General features: G+C 39.2%; 2 protein-coding genes across 4 annotated transcripts in view; one reads left to right on the plus strand and one right to left on the minus strand.

Annotated features, from left to right (window-relative positions):
- Window positions 1-458: 458 nt before the first annotated feature.
- Window positions 459-16,557, plus strand: LOC125229405 (palmitoleoyl-protein carboxylesterase NOTUM). The gene is made up of 3 exons (XM_048134235.1): window positions 459-1,493; window positions 7,871-7,980; window positions 15,301-16,557. The coding sequence occupies exons 1-3, from the start codon at window positions 1,422-1,424 to the stop codon at window positions 16,442-16,444; spliced, it is 1,326 nt and encodes a 441-aa protein (XP_047990192.1). The 5' UTR covers window positions 459-1,421; the 3' UTR covers window positions 16,445-16,557.
- Window positions 16,558-16,704: 147 nt separating this feature from the next.
- Window positions 16,705-19,613, minus strand: part of LOC125229404 (PI-PLC X domain-containing protein 3) — a 59,363-nt gene continuing 56,454 nt past the window's right edge. For all 3 annotated transcript variants that reach the window (XM_048134234.1, XM_048134233.1, XM_048134232.1), the window contains one exon: window positions 16,705-17,399. In XM_048134234.1, coding sequence (XP_047990191.1) covers window positions 17,047-17,399 — 353 coding nt within the window. In that variant the 3' untranslated portion in view covers window positions 16,705-17,046. The remainder of the gene's footprint in view (window positions 17,400-19,613) is intronic.

The following is a 19,613-nucleotide window of genomic DNA, read 5'->3' on the forward strand; positions in this document are numbered from 1 at the left end:
TCCCCCCCCTCTAACTTTTGAACCATATGTTTAAAAAATATGAAAAAAATCACAAAAGTAGAACTTTATAAACAATTTCTAGGAAAATTGTATTGAACTTGATAGGTTAAGTAGTTTTTGAGAAAAATACGGAAAACTACGGAACCCTACACTGAGCGTGGCCCGACATGCTCTTGGCCGGTTTTTTATTTAGATATCTACATTAAAATATAATTGTTGTATAATCAGTTCCAAATTAGGAAACTATTTCGAAATAACGTTCTTATGTTATGAGCCTTAGGGAAGTAAAATTACTATTTTTTAACTAGCTAGTAAATTGTCTACGAAGCCTACGAAAGTCAACAGAAAACATACGAGATTTTAGGATGAAGTATCAGAATCGATTCTCTTTGTCTTACCCAGCAATAACTAAACTGTTTCAGCTGTTACTGAAGAGTTTATGGGATACTTTAATTATAATGGGTTAGAAGTTCGCAAAGTACCTGGAGAAACAAATCAAAGCGCCTGTTATATAGTGGAATTTTCTTATATGATACAATGACAGCTTTAGGTTGCTAGTTATGTATTTTTTTTGCGACAAGATAATTACTATTGTGTATAAAGTTAGGTGTGAGGTGTGAACATTTTTTTCTCTAGACACTCTAACATAAATGTTATATAGATCGCAACGGTCCTCTCATTAAGATCAGAATAAGAATATAAAATGTAAACAGCACGCCGCCCGGTAGCGAATTTAGCAATGCTCGCCAAACAAAGTTATAAAATTTAATGAGGTGCCAAAAATGTTCAAAAAGAACATGTGTGTAATGCGTAGCTAATCAGAGGCCGCTCCAGGCTCAACGAGCCATTCATTATCCGCCATTGCGGGATGTTTTGCCCGAGTTAACATTTTCGGGATCGAGCTGCTTCATAGCGGGGTTGGCGACCGTCAAAGTGGTCGGTGAGGGATAAAGGACGTCATATTTTATTATGCCGGGATGTTGACAGGTGGGAGAAGTGGAGGGGAGGGGCGGCAGCCGGCGCGGCGCCCGCGCTCGCGTGGCCCTCTCGCTTGAGTCACGCGCGCCTCGTAATGCTTGCATAATAATAATGACGGATGCCGATCGCGCGGCGGCGCCTTTGATCTGCGCCGCGTTTGATCTCGCCGCGGAGCCGGTCCCGCTGCCCCTGCGCACTGTGCACAAACGAGCCGCCGCTCGGCTTACCTTTATTCGGTCCGACGCCGCGCAGCGAGAAGTTCGGCCCTTCGCTCTAAATAGAGGCTTTATTTTGTAAACAGCGGGAGAGCTACCGTGCGCGGGCTAGCCTGTAGTGCGCTGCGGCTGGCCGTGGAGCGCGCGCGTCAGTATGGGGTGCGCTCGCTCGCCCGCCCTCGCCCGAGTTGCCCACTGTGTCCGTGTCCGGCGCGGGCGCAGCCAGTGATGAGTGCGCGCCGCGGCGACCGGCGCCGCGCCTGCCTGCCCAGCTCCATCTCCATCACATGGATACTCTGTGTACGCATTTATTTATTATTTTGATAACAGTGTTTGTTTATATTGTGACGTTAGCGCATGGTTCTGCGATGCAATTGGTTATATCTAGTGGAAACGTAGCTGAAAGTTTTAGTTATCTACTCTAATTTCAATATAATTTTAATTTATAGGTATTTTATTAAGTTAATAAGGTTTGCCGCGTCTTAATTCTTCCCTAAGGAATCATGTCCTCAGAAACAATCTGATGCCGTAGCCGAATGACATTTCTGCGACGCAAAACAAAAACGAAACGCCGCGAAAGGTAGTCTGGCTCTGACGCGCCAATATGCAAGGGCGATAGTGATAGATATCTACGAGCGTTTCGTTTCGTGAGCGTTTCGTGAGCGTTTGTGCCATTCGGCTACGTACCCTGAACAGACATTTGTATCTACCTACTTAATTACTTACACATGCCTTTCAATTCGTTCCGTAGTTTAAGCGTGAATAGTTAACAAACAGACAGTTGTTTTCGAAACTATAATATTTACATAAATATGCGTATGAATTGCAATCTTATTGAAGGAACCACACATAATGACTACTCTTTGATAACTTCCGAAATGTGTAGGTATTCCGTTCTAAAATGTACGTAATTATGTGGAATACAAGACTCTTTTATCGAAATTAATTTAATGGAAAAATATTAAAATGCTACAAATTAGGCACTCAACATTAAAATGCCATCAAAGGCAGAATAATGTCGTCGTAAATTAGTAAGGATTTATTCGGAATTCCCTTCGTCTTTTATTACGGTACGAGTTTTTAACGGAACATTCATTTGTTACACGTGAGGATAACTTTGGGTTTTTAAATTTTTTATTTCCGTTAAATTTAAAGGAAAGTTCTTGTACAAAGATATACATTTTTAGGGTTCCGTAGTCAACTAGGAACCCTTATAGTTTCGCCATGTCTGTCTGTCCGTCTGTCCGTCTGTCCGTCCGTCCGTCCGTCCGTCCGCGGATAATCTCAGTAACCGTTAGCACTAGAAAGCTGAAATTTGGTACCAATATGTATATCAATCACGCCAACAAAGTGCAAAAATAAAAAATGGAAAAAAATGTTTTATTAGGGTACCCCCCCTACATGTAAAGTGGGGGCTGATATTTTTTTCATTCCAACCCCAACGTGTGATATATTGTTGGATAGGTATTTAAAAATGAATAAGGGTTTACTAAGATCGTTTTTTGATAATATTAATTTTTTCGGAAATAATCGCTCCTAAAGGAAAAAACCGGCCAAGAGCGTGTCGGGCCACGCTCAGTGTAGGGTTCCGTAGTTTTCCGTATTTTTCTCAAAAACTACTGAACCTATCAAGTTCAAAACAATTTTCCTAGAAAGTCCTTATAAAGTTCTACTTTTGTGATTTTTTTCATATTTTTTAAACATATGGTTCAAAAGTTAGAGGGGGGGGGGACGCACTTTTTTTTCCTTTAGAAGCGATTATTTTATTATATTATCCAACAATATATCACACGTTGGGGTTGGAATGAAAAAAAAAATCAGCCCCCACTTTACATGTAGGGGGGGTACCCAAACATTTTTTTCCATTTTTTATTTTTGCACTTTGTTGGCGTGATTGATACATATTGGTACTAAATTTCAGCTTTCTAGTGCTAACGGTTACTGAGATTATCCGCGGACGGACGGACGGACGGACGGACGGACGGACGGACAGACAGACATGGCGAAACTATAAGGGTTCCTAGTTGACTACGGAACCCTAAAAAAGTGCGTCCCCCCCCTCTAACTTTTGAACCATATGTTTAAAAAATCCCAAAAGTAGAAATTTATAAAGACTTTCTAGGAAAAATGTTTTGAACTTGATAGGTTCAGTAGTTTTTGAGAAAAATACGGAAAACTACGGAACCCTACACTGAGCGTGGTTCGACACGCTCTTGGCCGGTTTTTGCAACTACGCATATTCAATCTGACCCAAAACAATATCTTAATGCAATTGATGCACCTGGACTTTGTCCAAAAGTAGAACGTCATTTTGCATACGCATGACAATTTCCCACTTAACCTAGTTGTATTTAATCATAAGATCATTTGTATTCACATTCCTATTTTAACCGTGACAGTAAACGCAAGTATTCAGATCTTATGCATTTTTGTTGATACCTCGGCACTCGTTCCTTGACATTCTCTTACAGTTCTTTAAGTCAAATACAGCTTTTTTATCATAAATGGGCCATAGACTAGCCGGGGCGAAGAGCGAACACGTTAATTACTATAAGAAACTAGTGTCATCGCTTTTAATGTCAATTAGTTATAATATTCAATCAAATACTGAACCCTCAAAAGACTGAACAAGTGTACAACAATATTACTTCCTAAACTAAAATTCACAATCCTGCGGACTAAATTGACAAATGAGTGACAGATGAAATGTTACCAGGAACAGTGAAATAAAAATAGTGAAGAGTATATGTCGATAGCAATATATCGACAAGTTGTAAAGTACAAATAACAGACTAGTTTAAATCAAAAATACGTATGTTACTTTTAAATAAAAGGTAAACATTTTGGTTTGTTCGGTTTTCGAAGTAGTAGATGGATAAAATGCGTTTTTGCACAATCGTTTTCTAGCATAAAAAGGTCGATAAGTAGTCTTTATTATAAAATATTATTCATTCCCAGGCTCCGTTATTTCGTAATCTTCATCATCAGCATCATCATCAGTTACATTTATAATAAAACGATCCGAGACATTGTCCACTAAATGGTCGAGTTGTAACATTTTGTCCTCGGTTTTTATTATGTGATCTACACAATCTTTCCATCTTTCGGCTGTAACACAATAATTGTAATAATTCATTTATAAAGATTCAATAAACTATCATAATAAATATATAAATTTAATTTACATTACTGCTGGTTTGAAATTAACATTTTATATCTAATTAGGGGTCTACAGACCTTTTGGTCTGTCGAAATCACAGAAAAAGTTAGTATATTGATTAAAAGATCAAATTGCCAATTAGATTGTACCGTCTGGGTGCACCTTAAATCTACGGTGTAATAATAATTTTAATATCGATAAGAACGACACTAGCCAAACTGTGGCAACATTTGTTCACACTTACTAGTCAATTTGGTCTGTATAGGATTATGAATTTTAGTTTAATACCTATTACTTATTTTGGAATGTGCTGTCAGATTATTGACATTAACTTTTATGATACTCTTAAGGTTCTTTCACACGACTTAAATCATTTATTACATTATGTATATATTTTGTTTTGAATTTAACAAAAAAACGATAATATGCCAGATAACTTTTGTTAATAAGCCACGATGTGTAGAATTTAACAGAAATAAAAGAACAGGGTGTATAATCTCATTTTCATCTTTGTATAGATCTGTGCTTTCAGCAGCTACTTATTTTATTTCTCGTGTGTTGAAAAATTCAAGTTCCCTTCCCTAGTTCAACTATAGATTCCTTTGGCTTGCTCGTTTTTCAATTCCACACTCGGCGTTAAAATACAACTTTGCGCCCTTGTACCTGTAACAAATAACTATGGACTAAGAGCCCAGAGCCGCCAGAACTTCCTCATTTTCTCAAGGATAAAACTTTGGGACCCTGTAGAGTTCGTATCAACGCCGACGTTTCATCATCCTCCTTGCGTTATCCTGGCATTTGCCACGGCTCATGGGAGCCTGGGGTCCGCTTTGACAACTAATCCCAAGATTTGGCGTAGGCACTAGTTTTTACGAAAGCGACTGCCATCTGACCTTCCAATCCGACGGGTAACTAGGCCTTATTGGAATTAGTCCGGTTTCCTCACGATGTTTTCCTTCACCGAAAAGACGTTTAACGTCTGCATATTAAGTAGTTCGGCCCGTCGGCCAATTTTTGCTATAAGGGTTTTTTTCAAAAACACTAATTTTCCTTAAATTCTCAAGGCTGATTTTTATATATGTGATAGAAAGACTGTAAGGATTTGATCACCATTATTACCTGACCATTTCCGTAACTTTTACCAGACGGTTGAAATTCTCTCTAACTTACCCTAATTTCTCAAGCTACGGCTGGCGTAAAAAACCGGCCAAGAGCGTGTCGGGCCACGCTCAGTGTAGAGTTCCGAAGTTTTCCATATTTTTCTCAAAAACTACTGAACCTATTAAGTTCAAAACAATTTTCCTAGAAAGTCTTTACAAAGTTCTACTTTTGTGATTTTATTCATATTTTTTAAACGTATGGTTCAAAATTTAGAAGGGGGGGGACGCACTTTTTTTTCTTTTAGGAGCGATTATTTCCGAAAATATTAATATTATCAAAAAACAATCCTAGTAAGCCCTTATTTATTTTTAAATACCTATCCAACAATATATCACACGTTGTGGTTGGAATGAAAAAAATTATCAGCCCCCACTTTACATGTAGGGGGGGTACCCTAATAAAACATTTTTTTCCATTTTTTATTTTTGCACTTTGTTGGCGTGATTGATATACATATTGGGACCAAATTTCAGCTTTCTAGTGCTAACGGTTACTGAGATTATCCGCGGACGGACGGACGGACGGACGGACGGACGGACGGACGGACGGACAGACAGACATGGCGAAACTATAAGGGTTCCTAGTTGACTACGGAACCCTAAAAATGGTTAGAAAATATTAATTATCTAATTTTTACAGTATTTTCTATCACATGACTGTATAAAAATCAGACTTGAGAATTTAAGGAAAGTTAGTGTTGAAAAAAAAAACCTTATAAAAAAAACATGACCGTAGGGCCGAACTAGATAATAGGCATTCAACGTCGATGTCGATACGAACTCTACATTGTCCCAAAGTTTCATCCTTGAGAAAATGAGGAAGGTCTGGCGCCTCTGGGCTCTTAGTCCACGTCTTAGTATCGAACGCTAAATTCGGTGACAGACGGTTTGGTGCAACCGGCGATGGTGGTATATTGACCGAGATATAGACCGTGATTACTTTTTGTTTTTTGTCCAGATCCCTGATATTTCGACGCAGTTGTAATCATGACCCCCTAACAATGACCACGATATTACCTCCCCTGATCATGATGTACCTATGTAACTGCGTTAAAATTGCCGTTGCAAAGTTACCATCAATTGGACCGTATGCCTGTTTGCAACCGATGTAGTATACTTATCGTTTAAGTTTTAAACTGTTTGAGAAAACAAGAATAATTTAATTACAAGTACAGTACAAGTACTTAATTCTTGAAATGAATGCCTGGTTAGTCGAGATATTGTTTACACCAAAGTTACACGAATACAGATATAATTTTGATTTATCTTTATTTAATTGGTGAGTCGATAACTAACGTTAGTTATTCATTTGTTTGTCAAATTATCAAGCAATTAATACGAATCGAGTTCTCATTTTTCTCCCCTTTACTCAAAATATATCTCCTCCTCTTTAATCAAAGTATACACGGTGTAACATGAGGAAATCAAATAATTTTAACAGCGTATTCCTCATCATATTAGAAGAGTAAAATGTCATATCAACTTTTCTGGATTTCGCCTACTTTCAGAGTTATAAGCATTTTAAAATATAACAGTATTATTATTTCTCAGAACAAATTGCTATGTTGATGGCGATGATGCCGTTATCGTTATCCTCGTTGATAGATGTCAAAAAATAACTAGTAATTCATTATACGCGATTTAATCCGTTTCCATAGTTTTATTTCATGAGTAACTATCGCGGTAACCGAAGACAATATTAGTAACTCATTGCAAAAAAGTATTTTTCTGGAAAAAAAATGTAAATTTTTATTTTAAGTGCCAGTTTTACAAATAATTTTTACTTTTTATGTGAAAATACACCTAAAAAACCTAAAAAAAAATTACAAAAAAAATTTTTTTGCCGAAATTTGCTTGACGTCATTGACATTTTATCTTCATTTTGCCCTCCGAAATGTGTAGTTAAAATCTTTCGATTCCCTCATCTTACACCGTGTATTTACCTACCTATTTGTTGCATTTTAATCCTAATATGCCCGTTGCCCAATCGATCGTCGTGTTAGGAGCATTATTTCTTTCCTTTTACAACATTGCGTGCATTTAATTGAAGCGTCAAATTGGCTCTAACGCCGTGTCTTGCATTGGCGATGGTCGCGCGACCGTCGCCGTCGCGTCTCATACTTCCATATCGATAAGGTTTGATTTCGTATGCGTCGCATCGCCGTCGCGCGACCATCGCGCGGCCGTCGCCCACGCAAGCCACAGCGTAAGTGTTGCCTTCAGCGCTGAACAAGTCTCCGAAAGTTCCGGAATACCATTGACACCACTTTTATGAATAATAAGCTCTGTATTGCCTTTAAACCAATATTTGCCAATAAAAAAAAAAAAAAAACTGACGAGCTAACGTATTTTTACAGGAGGTTCTAACAACGTGTATTGCGGCTTCGGCTACAGCCCCACCAGACAGCTTGCGACTGACCTGGCTGTCCAATTCCTCGCTCGTCTGCAACGATGCTTCTCCTGCTGGGTAAGTCTAACAATCATCATCATCATTAGGCCTTGTACAGATACGGCCTAAAGACGATGGTCAACTCAGCGAAAAAGTCGCTTGCAGCGAAGTTGAGCACCATCTATGCGTTCTTTGTATAATTATGCTATTATTCCTATACACGAACCTTACTGGTATATTTAGCTGTCACTAGATGGCGTTGGCGTCATTGAATACAGAAAAATACATTTTTGTGTTGATTGCAATCTTTCATTTGCTAATTTCGCTTCCATCCTAATTATTTCAAAGACACTTTAACCGGTTTTTGAAGTATTGAGTTTTTTTCTTAGCCACATTTTTCTTTTCATTTCTATCAGGATCAGTCTGAGAATAAGTTCAAATTGGTGTCACGGAGTGCCATTTCAAGCCAAGACGCTAAAAAACACAAAATCACGTCATTGTCATGGCTGGGATTTGAACCCGGGACTTAGGAGCGCCCGACTCGTTTGCGCCTTGCAGTCTCGCCACTGGGCCATGGCATCATTAACGAAGCCGGCGAAATTGACTACCACTTAAAGATCATTCGATAAACATGCCAATGGAATAAGAACCTTATCCGAATGCAACAACCCCCAAATTGACGCATGCCTCATTACTGTAAATTGGCAATACGTTTAATTTTACCAGTATTCCGTTTAGTATTAAAACGTTAAGAGGGTAGATTTAAATTTTATTCACACCATACAAAATTATTTTTCTATCAGACTTTTTCGTTGTTCGTCCTTCGTTGCCGCTTACGTCCGAATTAATTGCGTTTTGAGTTATATTAGGTTTACTCATAATGAAAATGAAAATGAAATGAAATGAAATGAAAATGAAAATGAAAATGAAATATTTATTTTTCAAGTAGGCATATTACAATGCGCATATGAACGTCAAATAAAGCTACGCCGGCTCTAACCCTACGCCTCAGCCTCGAGAAGATTTCTGTCCCCCCTCAGTTGGGAGGGGGGTATCCACTATGGGACCGGCAAGAAACTCGGCGGGCAACTTCTTTTCAAAACATTACATCTTATAATTAACATGCATTAAATAACAACATACAATTTAACATGCAAAAGTATTCATCAAAGAATATGAACAGACTAGGTACTCTATGGAAATCAATTTCAATAAATTATATTAATGCTTAATAATACGTCGTTCTTCTTCAGAGAAAACATATCAAATTGTCATAGAAGAAAAAGATAATATGAATCTCAATATCATTAAATATGTAATTTACCTACACAACATAAAATATAAAACATATTAACGATGAGTTCTCATTCCAACATCGACATGATAATGAGATCGCAAATAATTGCCTTGCACAAAGAAGGATTTAATAAATCAGAGATAGCAAGAGAAATGGGTGTAAACGTAAGTAACTTTTTTAATTTTCACTTTTCCTTACAATACATGAGTTATATGGCATTTCTTTGTTTTATACTTTTCTTATTTTTATTAGGAAACAGGAAACCTTTTACCTACTTAACATTTTGTGAAATAATAACATATTTCTTTTTATTTTAGACCATTTCCTTTAATTAATGTATAAATGCAAAATTAGTATTCGCCATTTTATATTGTTGTTTTGCTAAAACATTTGAGTTTAGTAAAATCAACTCGAGCTAGACATTATTATGTGATGATAATAAGTATAAATATTGTTACATTGTTTCAGCGTAAAACTGTTAGCCTGTGGGTTGACAGGTATCAAGGGGAAGGATCTCTGTTGCATCGGCCTAAATCAGGTAGACCATGCCTAATAAACACTGAGCAACGTCAGCTAATGGTGCAGGAGTATGAGCAAGATGGCTTCAGGCCCACAAGGCTTTACGCAGGATTGTTTGGCACGAGGGCGCGCACTGTTCGGCGTGCGCTTCATAAAGAGGGTCTCCATCATCGCAGACATGCCGTCAAACCTTTGTTGACTGCTGCACATAAAACTGCTAGGTTACAGTTTGCTCGAAAACATCTAGACGACGACTGGACTAACGTTATTTTTACAGGTTAATAATTTACCTACTATTTAGTGTTTTTTATTACGTCTGTGTTTGTTTATTTCTCCATTTTATGGTAAAATCAAATTAAACTGGTAAAGGCTCTTTTAATTCTTCTAATACAGATAGGTAGCAAAATTTCATTTTATCCACAAGAGTGTAAAGTAATTTCATACAATTTTTAACTTGATATCCTAAACTGGCTGGTAGAATTTAACTACCTATGATATTGAATCACAAATATTGAATACTGAAATATTATTATTTCATTTTGTTTCATGTTTTACAGTTAGGATTTTGTTTGGGTCGGTAAAAATTTGTGTGTTTCTTTTGGTTGAAAAGTTTGTTTAACCTTCGTGCGTTGAAACCCTCGCAACGCTCAAGATCCCACTTTTGAACCACACGCTACGCTCGTGGTTCGCGGTTGGAATCTGTCGCTTGTTCGGGTATCAATATTGGCACGTGCGGTTAAACAACAACTTTGCCCCCTTGTAAATCAAATGACTGTTTTACAGATGAGAAGACATTTAAATCGAGCCAACACGGACGGTTGAATTTGTGGCATCGAAACAATACGCGGTATGATAATGAGCATGTCGTGCCCAATATGGAGTCAGGTCGCATCACCGTGAACATGTGGGGTTGGATGACTGCAGCCGGTCCGGGAGAACTAGTCAGGATACCTAGCCGCGCAAATAGTGACAATTACGTGGACGTGTTGGAAAATACGATGTTACCTACAGTTCGAAACGTGTATCCTGAGACTGAATTGCCGGTATTGTCGTTTGTGCAAGATAATTGCCCGATACATTGTTCGCGTACTGTAAAGGAGTGGTTTGGTCAACACAAAAATGACATCAAGGACATTCCCTGGCCTGCAAAGTCACCCGATTTAAACCCAATAGAAAATTTATGGGGTGTCATTGTCCAACGATGGGACAATCAAAACGAAAGAACACCGGCAGCATTGGAAGCACATTGTTTAAAAATTTGGGACAATATTCGCGGTACCGATTTGTGTCAAAACCTAGTTACGTCAATGAGATCCCGTTTACAGGCAGTTATTAATAACGAGGGAGGTTACACAAAGTATTAGTGTATCATCTTATAAGTAGTGTTTAGTGAATTCCGTGTTAAGTGATCAATAACATTAAAAAAAAAATTGTGGATAATAATGTAATTAAAGTGTCATTTTATCAAAATCTTAACTAAGTAAGTATGTCACGACAGTAGAATTCAAATTTATACAGTGTGGAAAAACTACCCAGTTTTGTTCGTTTTCTAAAATAAAATAATATTTTTATTAGGTAAACTGAGTTTATCTACTTATATGAGCGCATTCCATCCAAGGCCACTCTGTATAAATTGTTATCTACGCTACAGCATAGTTTTTTTTTATTTCTCTATTTAACCTGCAGTGAAGTTATGTCGTTATGATATAGATAAGCAAATACTTTACTTAATCAGGTCAGTAATATAACACTTTCGAGGTTTCAGCTGGCAAATACGTAAGATATATAGAAGATCGGATTCTCGATTTATCATATAATTATAACTTGTTTTAATTTCAAAGCATTTTTTTGTATTTTTCAATAATACAAATAATCTTTTTTTTTTTACATCACCATCAACTCTGTTTGTTCCCTGCTATAAGGGAGAAAGTCACAATTTTCTAATGTGGCTTTCCATAGAGAAGGGTCCATATTATGCTTCATGTGCAGTAAGGTCTGAATTTCTGTTAAAATTTTAGATGAAAAGGACCTTATTACATTTACATCACCAAGTCTATTTAGGCGCGGAATTCCATTTTTTTCCTTGTGTAAGTGTTTTTCTAAGTTTAAAAATAATTTTGATACACAATAATTTGTTTAGTTCTGTTGACGTCAAAAGTGCACATGGTAGTAAATATATTTTCACCTTGGGCTTTTGAATCTTTCACTACGCTCAGGCAAATACCTTCGTAGTAAATATTTAAAATTGCTTCTTTTATTAATCAATATTCTGTTATAATACTTTGTTACGTAGCAGTCCGATCTTCTATTTTAATACCTATTATTTTTATTGTGGTGAAGCTTCAATCCTTTTCCGTTTTGCGGAAATGCTACTTAAGCTTTAATCTCAATAAAATGTTAGGTGCTTGCCATTTTGAAGAACTAAATAACAGCCCTATTATAGATAGTTGATGGCATAATTTTGCTAATCAAATAAACTGATTTCTTCAATTGATTGTCAGCATGTGTAATACACAGAGACTAGCAAGGTAAACATACTATATTGTTAAGTTAGATTCCTTCTGTCGGTTTAAAAATATTCAACTAGTAAAATATTTATAGATGTAATGTAATAATATAAATATGCCATTAAGTATAATTAAAATGACTTCTAAATAAAGGATTAATAATAATAAGATTAATAAGTGGTTTAATGTTTATGAATTCCTAAGGAGAATCCAAAATACGAGTACACCCAATAAGTAAGTATTTAATAACCGTGAAAGTGATTTTATTTACCTAATTCTTGGTTATTTTTATCACTAGTATCGTATAATGAATTAATGATAAACAGTGTTGACATGGCTAATAATCGAAACACGATTACGACAAAAATTTAACTATTATTTATAAATGTAAAAGCAAAATACCTATTTGATATAATAGGTAATAGTAAGAACGGTAATAGTCACATTTCGGCGCATTTAATGGTCTAATGCTAAAACTCGAAGTATTTAAGAAACTCATTGTGCCCGTTATCGGCTATTGATAAGGCACTTTTCTAACTTAATAATACGATACTACTCTCCTGGCCGATTTCGACCACGGCGACTGTTTCAATCACCACCACCTCAACCATCCATCCGACCATCTATTTCGTTGGTGCGAACCCACAAATACCCGTGCACATGACGGGCAGCAAATAATATGTATTGTATAACTTAGTAAATTATCATTGTTTCCAACCGGCACAACGAACTTTGCTTGACCAGTTTTACCGCTGCAATTATCAATATTATCATGCATTTTTTACTAAAGGTTAGGTTAGGTAATTGTGAAGAATATTTTTATCAGTGTGATGTTTGTTTCGAGAATTTAGTGATGCCGATAATTGGTATAAATGGCTTAAGTCTCAATGAGTCAATGGCACTTAAGACTATTATAAGTGAGCAAGTGGTCACATACCCACTAAGTCATAAAAGTTGCTACACTGGTTGATAAGTACTACGTAAGACCACAGATTATAACAGCTCTTGCTATAAGATATTACAGATGACTTCTAATGGTATATAACTATTATTATTTGGGTAAATAATATTACGTTATATGTACTCCATTTATATTATTATTCAGAAACGAAAATTTGATTTTTAATTCGTTAAATAAGTCCGTTTGGCCAGCAACGCCATCTAGGTAAATATTTGAACACCTTATTCAATCCGACCGCAGGAACGTGCATGCGATAATCGACCTAGTGGTTTCCATGCTGCTATGGTCGCGAGTGTACATCTTTACAGATGATTTAAGCAGCGACTCTGATCTAGCGACAGCGCCGCTTGTGGCTATAGGTAGTATAGGTACCTATAACCCGATTCGTGAGCGGCATGATCTACCACATCTGTCATAAATAAAACTAAAATTAGGGTCCTCACGAGTGCGAGTCTTAAGCCTTAAGGTAAGGTGAAGGGAATCTTGATAATATGATGGAAATAATGGTGATTTTTATGCGACTTTCGTAATTAGACGACTTTCGGAAATAAGAAATGACATACTTAATACATCGTTTGTAGTCAACGGGTGATTGAGGAAAATTGCATCATCCTCCTTGTATTATCCCGGCATTTGACAACTAATCCCAAGATTTAAATAATTGATTGATTGATTGATTGATTTGGCATAAGCCCTAGTTTTACGAAAGCGACTGCCATTTGACCTTCCAGCCTGAAGGCTAACTAGGCCTTATCGGAATTAGGGATTAGTCCGGTGTTCTCACGATGTTTTCCTTCACCGAAAAGCGCCTGGAAAGCATCAAATGGCATTTCGCACATACCTAATTTCCAAAAAAACTCATTCAGTACGAGCCGGGGTTCGAACCCGCGACCTCGGATTGAAAGTCGCACGCTCTTACCGCTAAAAAACTATACACGTAGAAGGAAAACTGAATGAACCATAAATAATGACCATTATTTATGAGATGTCTAAAAACTAGAGGTCGTATCGAAACAAGCCTTATACAACCTGTTTTTATTGAATTCCGTTAACTTTAAGGGAAGGTTCTTTAGATCAAGTACAATTAATTTCTCTAAGAAACAAGCGTCTTAACTTTTACCGTTATCGAATTATTAAACTTTTATCGTTATCGAATTATTAAAAAAAATAAGATAATTACTGAACACGTGTGTAACAGCCTTTACCAATTCCTAATGTTATTTGTTTTGACATGTGCCGTCAATCACTTGACACTAACTTGAATGTAATTTTTATGGGTCTTTCACACTAATAAATTCATTTATTATGTACTAGCTTTTACCCGCGGCTTCGCTCGCGTTAAAATCGAAATTAGTGGAATGCTCCATACAAATTTCCACCGCTCATTTGAGGGAAGTGGGGGATTAGAACTCACTCTCCATCTCTTCAACTATCTCCACTTAAAAAATAATGTCAATTCGTCGCTCAGTTTTGCTGTGAAAAACGGACAAACAAACAGACACACACTTTCCCATTTATAATAATAGTATGGATGAAAAAGATGAATTCTTTTTTTTGCGAATTTAATTAAAAGTGATATACAGGATCGTTCCTGATGTCGAATTTAACGGAAAACAAAAAAAAACACGGTGTACATAGAATTATTAAAACGTAATCGGCTTTGCTATTACCTATTCACTTTTCGTGGTTCACACATGTCATTAGCATTACATATTATGCTAATATAGTTACTTTTATAAATACACAGTGCCTAGTTTTATCCTTTAAGGGCCACTTGCACCACCCGCTTAACTCAAGGTTAGTGGGCTGTCAACAGTCAAATTCAATATAAAAATGGTGGTGTCAAATTCCACTTTCGGTGGCGCGAGTGACCCTAAGGGCCACTAGCATCAACGAAAATATGGAATTTGACAGTTGACAGCACACTAACCCAGAGTTAAGTGTTTGGTACAATTGGGCCTAAGTAGAGTAGGTCACTTTTTGAAATGTATATTTTTACGAGTACCTATTATAAGATTACAGATTCGGGCATTAACTGCATTTACAAACATCATACCTTCTTGATACTGTGTTTTAAATATAAAGAAAATTGATCTTGAAATTGACTGTTCCAGGTATTATATCCGGCGTGGAACCAACAGCGAACACTGGGTGGTGTACCTGGAGGGCGGCGGGTACTGCTGGGACGCGGCGTCGTGCGGCGCGCGCTGGCGCCGGCGGCCCGGCCTCATGTCTTCGGCGCGGTGGCCGCGCGCGCGCCGCGCGCCCGCGCTGCTCTCCGCCGACCCCGCCGCCAACCCGCTGTGGCACGCCTCCAACCACGTGCTGCTGCCCTACTGCTCCAGCGACATGTGGGCCGGAACGCGGACGACACGCAACGGCAGCTTCGTCTTCGCCGGCCGACTCATCGTCCGAGCGGTTCTCGCTCAGCTCCTTCACATCGGCCTCTCCGGGCGACTCCTCCTCGTCGGCTCCAGCGCGGGCGGCGCTGGTGTCCTGTTCCACGCCGATTCGGCCAGGAGAATGCTCCGACCCTACGGCATCAGAGTCGCCGCGGTCGCGGACTCCGGCTGGTTCCTGGACCGACCGGCTAGAACCCGACGCGCGTCCTCGGCGGATACCGTCGCCCGCCTCGGCCACTCCTTGTGGCGCGGCTCACCTCCAAGTTCCTGCGTACGGGAACACCCGCAAAAACCGTGGCTCTGCTATTTCGGCTACCGACTGTACCCTCACATTCGCACGCCGTTGTTCGTGTTCCAGTATCTGTTCGACTCCGCGCAGTTGGCGGCGGAGGGCGTCCGCGCCCCGCGGACTCGGGCGCAGTGGGACGCCGTGCACGACACCGGTTCGGCCATCCGGGACAGTTTGAAGAGGGTCCGCGCTACATTTGCTCCGGCTTGCCTCGCTCACGGAGCGTTGGCGCGCCCGGAGTGGCTGGCCATAAACGTGTCCGGGATAACACTTCCACGAGCGCTGGGATGTTGGGAGCGTCGGCTGTGGGGCGGCGGCGGAGTGGCGCGTCGCAAGGGCGGGTGCGCGCCGCGGCGGCTGGTGGAGCGCTGCTCGTGGCCGCAGTGCAACGGCTCGTGCCCGCGGCTGCGCGACCCACGCACGGGCGAGGAAGTGGCGCTGTCGGCGCTGCTGCAGAGCTTCGGGCTGGACGTGCGCGGCGCCGCCGCCGCCATGGGGCTCGACGCGCGCACGCTCACGCGCATGAGCCACAGTGAGCTGCTGTCCCTTCTGGCTTCTCACGCTTGATGCCGAAAAAGAGACTGTTTGTGCTTAAATGCACGATTTATCTACCTCGTTTTTGTTGTACAAGTACAATATTAATTTTAATATTTATTGTTTGCCGATACTATTGTATCTTATTTAAGTAAAAAGTGACATGTAACGGTTATTTTATTATCGCCCAAACGTATTCCACGCGTACGTTGTCGTAAATATTGTAATAAAAACTTCCGCATGCCGCGTCAAACGTTACGTATCGCTTAGGCAGTAAAATAAATCCAAGTCAGTTCATTTGGCACAAAGTATATTTAAATATACGTACATATATACAAATCCGTTACTTTATAAGTAGCGTCAATACCTAAGGACTAGTTCTGGCCCTAACTATACAATACTAAAATTATCTCACTATTGTCCGGTGGACGTTATATTAAGAAGTCGGGCAGTGATCTTAGCGCAGCGGATATCTGTAATTGGCCGGCGACGCGTTAAATTGGCCAGTTAAGGTGAGGCGGTTCGGTGCGGATCCTCGCTCGCGGGAGCCAGGGGGAGCGGTGCGGGGGCCGCACGAGGGACTTGAGAGCGTTCACATGGAGACCGCCGCGGCGGGAGGCTGGCCGCGAGCGTCGTCATGACCATCGGCTCTTACGGCTCCGCTCGAGGCTTATCGCTATGGAGACGTCTACAACGTCATTGCCCAGGAAGAAGTCACTGGAGACTATGTTGGCGTTTTTCCGCCAGGTTGTTTGAAGGTGTTGGGTTACGTTGCGATTGACGGCATCGGCGTTTTCCCTGAGCGAGCCGCGGAGGAAGAGGATGTCGAGCACGGTGGGCGTGGTCTGCGCCATGGCGGAGTGCATGGGCGAGCGCGCGTTGCTCTGGTTGACAGAGCCGATGGCGCGGTCCAAGTACGAGTACAGCTCGCTCGGGTTGTTCGTGTTCGCCCACAGGTGCGGCAACGTCGGCCATAGCCAATTGTTTTCTGAAACAACCATTATGAATGATAAATGAGGTGCAAATGGGACTGTTGATTATACTAATAACTACGACCGGGGTTCTATTTGTTGTAATATCTTATCTTAGTAGCTCTATGTAGAAAAAATATTTGAGTATTGAAGTACCTACAGTCCTACATGGAGACATTCAAAGTAGATAATACTTGTCAAATAGAAAATGATCATAAAATTGGACTATTCATCATCCTCCTTGCGTTATCCCGGCATTTGCCACGGCTCATGGGAGCCTGGGGTCCGCTTTGACAACTAAATTGGACTATTACTATTACTATAAACTACCTACTATATTAAAAAAAAAACACTTTTATCGCTGTTAGAGACAGACTCAAAAAATAAATGAGGCTTTAAGATTATTATCATCGAATTGTTTTTGTATATGATAGCTATCTGTCAAGTAATTAAATTAATCTATAGGTAAATCAATCATTGATTTAATTAGGCATATCACATAATCCCTCGTTAGCTCAACATACCAATTTATTTGCGACGATTATGAACTATTGATCACGTTCAGTCATTAGTCATTACATGACATCTGTTCGTATTTATTTATTTGGCTGGGGAAGTACCGTTTCTCATGTCATAAGTATTTGTGACTTTTTCAAATAAAATGTGCCCCAATGTACGAAACAGGTAGAGGAAGAGATTTGCTTGTAGCTTTTTACCAAATGCTTAAGCGACAATGTGGTACCTTTTGATTGAGAACGCCACATTTTATATTAGAAATCGATAGGTTCTTAGAAATTCGAATGTTATTAGATAATAAAACTAAAATGATATCGAGGTTTGAAAGTCAGTTTTGGCCCAACCCAACTCACCCTACTTTACGGTAACATACACATTACAACTCTTATAAGTAATATATGTGACTGTCCACATCTAAAAGATATACTCGCAAGTGTGATGAGGCCTTTTGTATCCGGAATTTTTACAAAGTTCTGACCAATTGGTCCTTATTGAACTCGAAGCATTGAGGACTTTTAAACATGGACCACCCAAATAAGTAAGTACATATTTTTCAAAAACTTAACGTGGTTCTTGTCGATTTAATATTTCAGGCAAGAGGTACAATACAAACCTACATATTAAATAATAAATAGATCAAATGAAAATGTAATAAGCTAATATAATCACCGAATACAGATAAAATAAGCGTTTCTTAAATTGAATTAGGTAAAACAATATTAACATTTGTAGATGTACTAAGCCTGGAGCCGTCTGCGAAATTACTTTGGCAATATTACAATCCATCGATTCGTCGCCGAAGTCAGACAGAATGAAATTACAATAAGTTTTATTTGATAACGTGTTTCATGCTTGTGATAACATAATCATAAATTCGGACAAAATTCGGAACGAAGTGATCCGCCAGAGAACTAAGGTGACCGACATAGCTGTGAAAGTTAGTAGGTTGAAGTGGCAATGGGCTGGACACATATGTCGCAGAACCGATAACCGCTGGAGCAAGCGTGTTCTGGAGTGGAGACCGCGTCTTGGTAAACGTAGTGTGGGACACCCTCTGGCTAGATGGCGGGATGATTTGCATAGGGGGGCTGGCGGAAACTGGATGCGTAAAGCAGCAGACCGGGCTCTGTGGCGTACCTTGGGGAGGCATATGTCCAGCAGTGGACTGCAACGGGCTAATATGATGATGATGAATCATAAATGAAAAATTCCACCACCCCCTTTGCTTTCGTGAGTGTCGTAAAAGTCAATTTGGGGATATGGTTCAATTGTGGTGAGTGCTAGCAACTTGTAATTGCAATATCATAATTGTATTTTCTTTCAATCCCTTATTTGCTATAACTTTTGGGAATACTTACCTATCGTATTTTTTTAGGTTTCAATTCACATACCCAAAAATTAGGAAACGGCTTAGCAAAACCTATATCTGGAGCATATTACATAGCTTTATTCTGCTGTGAAATGGTGAAAAAAAAAAACAGGAAAGAAAGTGACCGGCTAGCCACCTTTGAATTGTGTGTTGGAGAAAGATGGAGAAAATAAGTTGGACAGAACGAAAAACGAAGAGGTACCAATGAAGGAGAAGAAGGAAGACTGACGAATGAAATAGAAAACAGAAGAGACAAAATGATTGGTCACTTGAAATACTAGAAGAAAAAGAAGAATATAGTAGAAGAAAAGATAAAAGAAAAAAGAGGTCGAGACCAGGAAGAGTT

Source organism: Leguminivora glycinivorella, chromosome 9, assembly GCF_023078275.1.
Source record: "Leguminivora glycinivorella isolate SPB_JAAS2020 chromosome 9, LegGlyc_1.1, whole genome shotgun sequence".
Lineage (NCBI taxonomy): Eukaryota > Metazoa > Arthropoda > Insecta > Lepidoptera > Tortricidae > Leguminivora > Leguminivora glycinivorella.